We start from the raw sequence: 10,289 nt of genomic DNA on the forward strand, positions 1-10,289 counted from the left end.
GTGCTTGCAGTCTTTGTGTTCGAAGCAGGTTAGGGTGCACATGCTGAGGGCTGTTTGAGGTTGGGCGAACTTGAAGGTGGGAGAGACCGCACGAGATGTTGGTTGATAAAGAAAGTTGTATTGTTAAGAAAACTTATTGGGTCGAGGTCTGTGAATCAGTATCCAAGCCCTCGCATACAAACGCCGAGCCAGTGCCTCTCCAAACGCATTCTGATGAGAATCACACCCTAAAAAACTCCACGCAATGCTTATGAAACCCGATCCATCAAGCCCCTGAATGAAGATGCTGCCGTGTTATCGTCTCTAAGTGTACCGCTCTCGTCTAGCTCAGCATCGTTACTATCGTCTTCAATTGCTTCCTCGCTGGATGGGACGAGGCGTGAGAGCATGGTTTCCATCCTGCGCATGGCTCTTTCCATGTTTGCGAGCCTCTCTGCCGTTCCCTCCAAGACGTCGGCGTCGGAGAATGACCCTCGAAGCTTCTGTGGGATTCCCGGGAACATGGAATCACGTCGCGACGGACGTCGAACAGTAGGGTCGTTCGGACGGTTATGGTCGAGCTCAGCTGTCGCATTCCGTGTAAACTGTCTTCGAATAAGATGATGCGTCAAGTCGTCGTCGACGGCGATGTCATCGTGCACCGTGTCCGGCGGCGGAACCTGGAACACGGCGCGCAAATCTCGGTGGACGGTCAACCGCCACTTCTTCCAGAACCGACTCTTGGTCGGCGGTGGAGCCTTGACCTCGGTAGGGTCCTCGACAACCCGAGAAGGCCAGAGTAGGCGGCGCTCAGCAACGGCGATGAGGATGAGTACTGGGAAGTTGAGGGTTTTGACAGCCGCGACGTGAATCTTGTGGAACCACCGGGGGTTGACGATGAACTTAAGGGGGATAAACAGAAACACTGCGAGGATGTTGAACGGGGGCTGGTACGCAAAGACGGCGTCGGCCTTGACACCCTCGAGGGTGAGAACTGCTCGTCGAAAGTTGATCTCTTGCAGAGCGTTGGACGAGATGTTGCTAAACGTGTTGGACAACATGGACACCAGGATCGTGAGGAACAGTGTGTTGCCCAAGAAAGCAAAGGCCACCATGACACTAGGTCCTAATAGCCAGTGAAACTCGGTCTGGATATATGTTAGACATCTCTATGCAGAGTAAGCTCGGTGGGAAGAGGGGTGTGATTTACTCACCGATCGCTGAATGCCTGTACCATCAAGCCCAAACCAGATGTAGATCATCCATTTTGAAATGGTCCTAGAATATTGTGAGTCCAAGACTTGTCAAGGTGTCTGAGCGAGACCTACACTATTGGGTGAGCTCCCTCGCCGAGCCAGAGGAGCGACAGCAAGAAGCCGAGGAAACACCAAGCTGACAGTGCTGTCAGAAAGAAGAAATCGGCCACCATCGACCTAAGGGATAAGAAGACCAAGTTGTCGCTGAGTAGGTTGAACGCCAACCGTGGGACCAACACAGGAGCGGCGAGCGCGAGCACGTCGTATGCTTGCTCAATCATGTTTGTGTCATCAAGACGCCATCCGTAGATGCGTAGGATGAGGTATACCCAATAGATAAGGACAAAGGCGACATCGAGGAATGACCAGAGGTTCTGGGTATACACGTTCCTAAACACGGTCAGCAAACTGGTGAAAAACCAAGTGGTGATAGGCGTGAACTCACCAGCCGTGTGCCAGGATAGTAGCAAACTGGTCCAGACCCCATCCAAAAGCAAAGATGGCAAAGGCAACCTCGACACCATTGTGTAAGCCCTGGCTCCTTAGAATCATGACGCTAAAATAGAGAGCGAGTAACACTGCGAATTGAAGAGACTCGAGGATATTCCGTGTGCGAGGAACAATGAGCCGGTACTGGTTGAGAAGAGGCGACTCGCGAGGTTCGTAGATGGATATAGGCTTCAACTTATAGTGATCGGGGATAATGTCCCAAAAGGTCGAAGGAGTGTAGACGATACGGCCCTCATAGATGGCATTTACAACCTTTTGACAAGTGGCAGAGCTCAAGAAATGCTTGCTCTCAGTCACAATGGCAATCTCGAGAGACGGCAGGGTCTTGTGATGAACCCAGGTAGTGATGCGCTCCGCCTCGGCGCGGATTTCATCAGGGGCGTTCTGGAAGGGCTCGAAGCCGGCGACGAGGATGTGGGCCAGCAGGAGGAGGCCATCGTGGCCGCCGTGAGCCTCGCCAAAGCGACGGAGGATGCGTGTCGCGATGAGCTCGCACAGGGTGGCGCGCGTAAAATTGACATTGTGTCTGTTGTTGAGATGAGACTGCTCATCGAGGAACTGAGCACGGTTGACCAGTAGACAGTAGACTATGATAGGTCAGTAAGAAGTTGTGAGAATGAGGTTGAGTCTATCTCACTGATAGAAATGTCATTCAGGCCATAGAACTTGTCCACCAGCGGCCTCACAACAGTGACGTTGATCCTCAGGTCCTGCAGCTGCTCCAGGCTCAGATAGTCCTCAACCACACTGATAATGTCGCGACGGATGCGGTGGATGTTGGTGTACACGGGCAGGTGGCTGTGAGGATCCGTCATGCAGCTGTAGACGGCCTCGGCGTTCTCGACGCCGCCCGTGCTGAGGCGGGTGCCCAGCAGAGGACGCCTCTCGTCCGCTCTCGGGTCGAATCCGGGGTCCGGCAGCGTGATGCGCCGGCGGACGTTGCCAGCCATTGACGGGCCGGCCTGAAGTGGTCAATCAAGTGAGGCGTTGGAGATGGTGAAATCCAGCCGATGGTCGCGTCGTCGAGTTGTTGAAGAGATAAGTTTTCAAAAGTCCGAAGGGCCAAGCGAGCGATTAACCTGGCTACCAAGATAAGAAGGCTCAGGCAGTATCTAAGGGTATTTAAGCCTTGGCAAGAAGAGTCAAATCAAGATTCAAGATTTAATGCACGTCCAAAGCCTCGAAGAAGAAAAAAACTATGCAGGAAATGAAATTGAATCCCTTTGGCAACGTGCAACGTCATAAACGCCCAGTGTTTTGGATCTTGAATCTCGCTGATGTCGCACTAGAACTGCGCCACTGATTGGACGAGTTCGCTGGGCCTGGGCGAAAAACGTGGCGAACCTGGATCGGCTTGGGCCAAGTTTCTTATGCATCTTTTGACAGGATCTGATGGAAGCAAATCAGATCAGGCATTAGATAAGGACCCTGAAGGGGGGCTCCAACTAGGATGTGAGGCTTCATTTGTTGGGTCGCAGTCCATCGTTCATTGGAGACTTGGCGTCCACGTGCATGAAATGTGCACTGAACCATGGATAGACACTAACAAGACGACAACCTACAATCACCATCTCTTTCATGCGCATAGATCTAGTTGTGATCTTTATCGACTCTCTAAAACACATACATACCCTGTCAAAGCACCACCCCTAATTACACATCCCTTCCCTCACAGCTTTGCCTCCTTGCCAGCCCCAGCCTCCTTGGCCAACTCCCAAGCGACCTTTGCCAGCGGTCCCCTGGTCATCGAGTACTGCTTGGCCTTTTCGCTGCTCGCCTGCCTCGCCGCGTACCGCGCCGCGATCCCCTGGCACACGCCCGCAAGCTTCCAGATGCTAAAGGCCATACCCCATGGCACCTCGGCTCGGGGGTCGTACCCGCTCTCCGCCGTGTACCACTCCAGGATCTGCTCCGGCTGCGGCAGGCCCGGCGTTCGTCCGGGGAGGAACTTGGACACGTCGTAGGGTGTGGTTCCCGGGTATTTGGAAGTGTAGAAGTTGGTCAAGAAGTTGCACACGTCGGATAGAGGATGGCCGATCGTGGACATCTCCCAGCTATACCAGACAGTCAGTCAGATGTCACCAAACAACAGGTAAAAAACATACTCCAGAATGCCAATGACTCTCGGCTCCGTCTTGTGAAACACCAGGTTGTCAATCTTGTAGTCGCCATGCACAAGAGTCGCCCGGTCCTTGGGCTGCAGTCGCTCATTCTTGAAGAAGCGCACCGTCTCGTCAAAGTTAGGGAGCCTTCCAACGGCCTCCTTCGTCTCCACGTCCACGGCCTTCTCCTGGCTCCCGCAGATGGTGACCCACGTGTTGATCTGTCGAGGGTAGAACCCCGATGCCCTGCCAAACTTCTCCAGGCCAACCTTTTGATAATCGACAGCGTGGAAGCGCGCGAGCGTCACCACAGCGTCGCGCCACATGGCCTCGCGCTCAGCGGGCTCGACACCCGGCATGGTAAAGTCCTCAAAGATGCGCCCGTCGAGAAACTGCATGATGTAGAACGGGGTGCCGATGACCGAGTCGTCCTCACACAGGCAGTACGTCTTAGGCACCGGAAGGTCAGTGTGCTCAAGGGCGTGCATGATGCGGTATTCACGCTCAACCTTGTGCGCCGTCTTGGAGAGGAGCTTTCCAGGGGGCTTCTTTCGCATCACGAAGCGCTGACCATCAGCGGCCGTGATCTGGTACGTGGGGTTGGATTGACCAAAGCCGAACTGATTGACGTCACATGGTCAGCATCGCAGCCATTCCCATAGTCGAAAGACGGTCGTGAACTCACCTGCTTCAGATCAATCGGCGTCTTGATAGCTGGCACATTATCCGAGATGTACCTCTCGAGCGCCGCCTCGTCGACGGGCTGCCGTACCCTGCCAGCCATGACCAAGAGTGTTGATTCCTCGTCTCAGTAATGTGGACTGCTCAGTAATCAAGGGAGCTTCCAGGTCTTGCGAGACACAGATTGTATGTGACAGGAGAAGATTATAAAAGTCTCGACAGCTAAACAAACCCCAAGTCGGTTTGACCGGGGTCGCCAGGTCGCCAGGTCGCCTTTACATGCTTATGTTGCAGCTGAGGTCCCCGTTCTAGGACATGCCGAGGTCCAAATCTGGGGTCGGTCGGGTTACATACAGTTCATCGCCGCGGGCCATGCCTTGCCCCTCTTCCCCAATCTCTCCACATCGTGTCACGTCTCCTCGGCATCTTGCCATGGAGACTAATAAGGGGCCGCATTTTGATCCCGAGCCAATGAACAATCGATTCATCTGGCTAAGATCGGCTGCGCTTATCAAAGACATTCATGGGTAGCTACCTAGGCAGGACAGGCCAGACGCAAACGGTCGGTCCTTATGTTTGAGGGACAGTCATTCACTTATGCCGAATACCTAGGTAGATGAGAATCTTCAACACCTGTGAGAATCTACCAAATGCTATGCCTGTTTTTTTCCAATGTTATTAAAGCCACTTACACATTCACAACAGACAACGACGAGCCAAATTAAACAACAAAGTGTAAATCATATACACGCTTAGATTTTCAGACACTGTCTCCCTCTGCTACTGGTGATCCGGCATCGAATCATACTCGGTGGCAACTCTAAACTTATACATCCATGGGGCCACGAGGAGCACCAAGTCCATAAACCAGTCCTCATTTCTTCTCTCTTCCCGAAGTATTTAACATGTGACAAAATATTCTTCTTTTTTCTTTTTTCCTCTTTTTCGCATATTCGGGTTTGTTGTTCTCCTCTCCATCCCGCCCTCGCTTGTCAACTTGTATTGGAGTGCCTGCCCACATACATGGGCAATATGCATCAGCAGCCAAGTGACTGACTTCGTTGGTGCCAGACCCACGTTGCACGAGCTGCGAACCATCTTCAAAGAGTTCGACAAAAATAAGAATGAGAGAACCGAAAAAGACAAAGGAGAAAGGCCCGAACGAAATAACAAAGAGGGGGTATCCATCATGTTGAATCGTCCATGCATTCTGTCCATCCGATATTCCTGAGGCCACACCCATCCGAGTACAGGCGTGACATGCTGTTGCCAGTCCAGTGCTGTATTACAATGAAACAAAAAATCAACAAAGAGAGCTGCCGGGTCCTGGCATGGCCCCGACAGCTCTGTAAGAGCCGTAAACGAAGGTGTCAAAACTTGAGAAAAAGACACAGACCCAATATTAACCGAAGACACCCCCGTCCGGTCGACAATAAACCCCCTCGCCCGCCGCCGACCCCCTAGATAGACTCGAGTGGGGAGTTGAAAAGAAGGAACAATCGTGCTGCTGTCGTGACGTCGTAAACCGCTTATAGGTCAACAAAGGAGACTTGGGTGATTTATACATATAGTATACGATCAACCCTCGTCTTCATCTTCGTCGTCCCTTGGGCTCGCTGTGTCCGTCTTAGCTCTCTTGTTCGTCGACGAAGAGTCGGCTGCAGACTTGCGCTTGGTTCCTGCGGATCCAGACGCCTTATCTCCGGCCGCGGAATCATCAGCTTTGCCGTCTCCCTTGCCAGCGTCGCGCTCCATAGCGGCGACTTCTTCTGCTGTAAGAAAGCGACCACCAGGGCCACGCGGACGGCGCATTGCGTGGTTATGTCGCGATTCGTGAAGGTAGGGTTTTCGGCCTTTCGAGGTCAGTCGAAGCTGTTCCTCAAGCTTTTGTCGGGCAACACGCCGCTTGAGAATTCGATGAAACTGCTTGGCATTGACATATAGTGGCGATTCCTCAACGCCGCCTCCGGCCGGCATCTCCGGGGATTGCGGATGTTGCATCTGTGCGGCCGGCATTTGAGGTGGGGCAACGCCTGGTCGCGCGCCGGCGTGGCTCATCATGGTCGACGCGTTGGGAACCCCAGGGCTGGTGACCTGGCTCATTCGGCGGGCGGGAATCTGTGTCATGTTGTTCATGCGAGGGGACTGGCGATTGTCCTTCTTAGCGGTGGCGCCGCCCATACGAGGGGAGCTTTGAGGCATGTTGGGATCTGAGGGCATATAACCATAATTGGAGCCAGACGCGGCAGCGGTCGCAGCCATTGCGGCCGCCTGGATACCGGGCATGCCATAAACTTGCTGCATGCCCTGCTGTGGCACGCCGTATTGTGGTTGATACATGTTGTGTCCTTGAGGCTGAGCCTGGTGCTGCTGCTGGGGGATAATGGGCGACGTCTGCACCGTGTGTTGGTTGATGTTGTTTGTGGGCGAAGTGATGTTGTTAGCAGCACCAGAGTTCGCGTAGCCTGAGGTTGTGTTTTGTCCTTGCTGTTGATATTGGCCGTAGTCCATTATCCACTAGCAATCCAGTTTGATTGGCAGGTGTCGAGGATAGGCGTCCTCGTCGCGTTTCAATGCGTTGATGGCGTGTTGGGGTTCAGAGCTGGATTCGACCAAAGATGTAAGACGCGTAACAATTCTGACGTCCAAAATCCGTTCGACAGAGAAGCAAATGACGAATAGTTGCAATGCAATGGGAAACCGAGTTGGAGAGTTGTGGGTTTAAGGTCCAGCTGTTTGGCTTGGGTAGAGTTGGGCTGTCGAGTCAGGAGCCCTCTCTTCAAGATGCTCTAGTCGCGACAGATCTGGGAGAAGGCGTACCCAAGTGATTGGGCATACGTGTGTGAGGTGGCAAGCTGAAATGGGGCAGAAGCGGTCTCTCAGACGGTCAACCACAGCATATGCGAGCTGATGTCGTGGCTGGATACTGCCTGTAGTGGCTGATGCGGCGGTTCACACAGCCACGTGAGAAGTAAGCGATGCCGTTTAGGCAAGAGAACAATATGGCAGCCGAGAAGACGGCAAGGAGCGACGAGAGACAGCACTGGCTGGTCAGTTGCTTTGTCTGGAGAAAACTGTCCAACCATAGGCGTTAGCTACGCTGTATATATGCTAGGCTAGGATGAAGGGGTGGGACGGTGGAAAGAAAAACGGGGGCGGGCAACGGGAGCGGGAAGGGGTGTAAAATGCGCGTCTGGAAAGCCACTCTTGATGCGTTGGCAGCCCAGAGTCCCATGCATGACGGAATATGCAACAGGCGGGCCCACCAGCCCACCCCGGCGTGCTAGGCTGGCCAGGCCTCGAGTTGGAAGCAAGGGCTTTGACTCGAGGCCTCAAAGCAGAGGGAAGCCTGTTACGCCGAGCAGACTGGTGACGGCCATGTCAAGAGACACTGGTACTCTCGACTCCAGCTTCTACCGCTTTTCGTCACGTCCCTGGTCAACCCCATGTCTGATCGTCAGTGACGATGCCGAGACGGATGAGGTTGAATTGGTCCGCTATGGCCATGGGAAGCGACCTGCCTGCCTTTGGGCTGCACTCATCCAGATAAGCGCCGTTGGACTCGCATCGAGGCAAGGCAAGGCGGCGCCCAAGCTGGTTGGTGGCGGAGACTCGATTCCCTTCCGGGACTCTGGATAGCTGCGGCCCTGCGCCTTGCAACAGGGTGCCAGAGCGGGGTATTGGCTGGCCAGAGGAACGGGACGCAAACAAAGGGACGGGTGTGCATATCAAGGCTGAACGACAAGGATATGGGTGAAAGCGAGAACCAGGGGACAATATCTCTTTCAACAACATCATTGACTCTGTGTCACGAAGCGGACACCCGAGTAGGCTGTTTCGTGGGGGAGGAGGGGATGATGCTTATGTGGTGGAGTGGAAACCAGAGTGGCATGTCTGGTCGGTGACGTTTGAATCAGGCAGGTCGGCGGCGGGCGAAACGAAAGAGGGCGTGCTCGAATTCCACGCGACCGCCCTTCTGCCAGAACACTGGGGGTAAAAGAACCAAAATGGAAAAACTTGTACGTACAGCAATGGCGTGTAGGAGTGCCTCGCTTGAATTTCAAGCCGTGACAGAGGTGCGGCAGCTGTGATCGCGTTGTCAGCATGAAACGCGGTAGATTATCGGCGACGTCGAGTCTGTCTAAGTGACACCAGAACCATGCAGTGCAGCGACCAAGGTTGGAGTAAGCCGTGGGCAAGCGGCAGAAATGCGCGCCAGTGAAAATGCCAAAAAGAAAAGACGCGTTTTGGAGACGAGGCAGAGACAATGCTGGGTGTGCTGACACGGTCGACTGCCTGCCCCAGCTGCGAACGACGCGCTGTCGCGTATGCGCACAGATGAAGAGGGATGACCTCAAAGGGAAGTGCTCTGGAAGGGGAGCTTGGGGAATATGGTGAAAAGCAAGCAGAAGCGGCTCTACGTACCTTTTGTGATGCAGGAAACCGACAGATGCACACGAGGCGCGGATGCACGGTTGATGAGCGGGAAACGTAGGAAGCTTCGGCGCGCTCAGAGCTTACTCGCACGACCTTGATTCACACAAGGCCAGTTGAGACGAGAGTTGAATCTGGGGTAAATCGGGATCCGCAGGCAGAAGTCGTCAGGTGACGGACAAAGCGGCCAATGGAGAGGATCAAGACGATGCTGGCGACGATGATAGGCCTTGTGGTTGAGATGTTGAAAAGGCCAAGCGAGGTGAGAAAAGCGAGCTGATTTGCTGGTGGTGAGTGGTGGATTTGATTTGGGGTGGGTGGGCTGTCTCGGGCGAGTGACGAGGGCTGGTCGTTTTGTCGCGCGGCAGCGTGAGCCTTGCCAGTAAAGTAATTAATTATCTGACGGGCCACCAGATGACGGACGGCAAGGACCAGGCTAAAGATGGTCCGAACCGGAAGCGACCGTGACGGCTGAGGAATCGCTTTGTCAGAAAAGGCCAGGGTGCGAGAGATCCCGATGCTAGCTCGCTAAGTCAAGAGACCCGGACGCGTCTGGTCAGACTTTCAAAACAATTGTCCGCTGACAGCCGCGTGTATGAGACGAGTGCCCCACGAAGTCGCAACGCTGGCCTTGACTCGGTCGAGTCAAAGAGTAGAGCCGGGTGTGGAGAGGTAAGACAGGATAAGAGGGGGTTGGGAGTTGATTCAGATATGTGAGAGTTTGTGTGGAATGCGTGAATGGGCGAGTGGTGCAGACCAAGAGGGGAGGGTAACGCGGCAGTTGTTGCGCAGCAGGCCTTTTTGGCTTAGCAGGCGTAAGAGACCCAGGACGTTTAAGCGGAGAGCTGAAAAACACCCTTGGAGCTGAGAAGAAACAACCTGAAACGTAGGTAGGTTGGCTGTTGGGAGGAGTTGGGCGATGGAATTCGCGGCTGAAGAACAGCACGAGTATCGACACCAAGCTATTGATTGAGGTGAGGTGAGGGTATCTGTTGTCGATAAGGCGCGTGTTAGTCCTATTGGTGAACAAGCTTTTGGAAACTGTAGCATAACTACAGTTTCTGGGCGTCGTGCATTACCGTTTGGGGCGGTTCGGCGCGCGATGAGCGAATGGCAGAAGCTCAAGGCGGGCGGAGGCAGAAGCTTGTCTCTCGGACGGGCCAACTGGAAAGCAAGGGCAGAGCGTTTATCGGTCGCGGTTCACGGGAGCGTTTGCGCGCGTGGGATCCAATCAAGGCGAGATTGGATGCGATTTGTGAATGGCTGGCCAGTAGACACAATTAAGTGTTTCGAGGCCTGGGACGAATCTGATTGCTTGCTGAGTGGA

At 54.0% G+C, this 10,289-nt stretch overlaps 2 protein-coding genes across 2 annotated transcripts; both read right to left on the reverse strand.

The window, feature by feature from the left end:
• Window positions 1-248: 248 nt before the first annotated feature.
• On the reverse strand, window positions 249-4,631 carry LRP88_08524 (uncharacterized protein; the record flags this gene model as incomplete). The annotated part of the gene is made up of 9 exons (XM_083245028.1): window positions 249-1,127; window positions 1,194-1,257; window positions 1,308-1,625; window positions 1,681-2,332; window positions 2,383-2,707; window positions 3,419-3,522; window positions 3,594-3,799; window positions 3,851-4,467; window positions 4,533-4,631. 9 exons carry the CDS (start codon window positions 4,629-4,631, stop codon window positions 249-251), a joined length of 3,264 nt encoding a protein of 1,087 aa, XP_083099522.1.
• A 1,475-nt stretch (window positions 4,632-6,106) lies between these two features.
• LRP88_08525 (transcription activator HAP2) lies at window positions 6,107-7,039 on the reverse strand (the record flags this gene model as incomplete). Its single annotated transcript, XM_083245029.1, has 1 exon — window positions 6,107-7,039. The coding sequence occupies one exon, from the start codon at window positions 7,037-7,039 to the stop codon at window positions 6,107-6,109; it is 933 nt and encodes a 310-aa protein (XP_083099523.1).
• Between the last annotated feature and the right edge of the window lie 3,250 nt (window positions 7,040-10,289).

This window comes from Fusarium phalaenopsidis, assembly GCF_050370095.1.
Source record: "Fusarium phalaenopsidis strain FUZ10S chromosome Unknown contig_32302, whole genome shotgun sequence".
NCBI lineage: Eukaryota > Fungi > Ascomycota > Sordariomycetes > Hypocreales > Nectriaceae > Fusarium > Fusarium phalaenopsidis.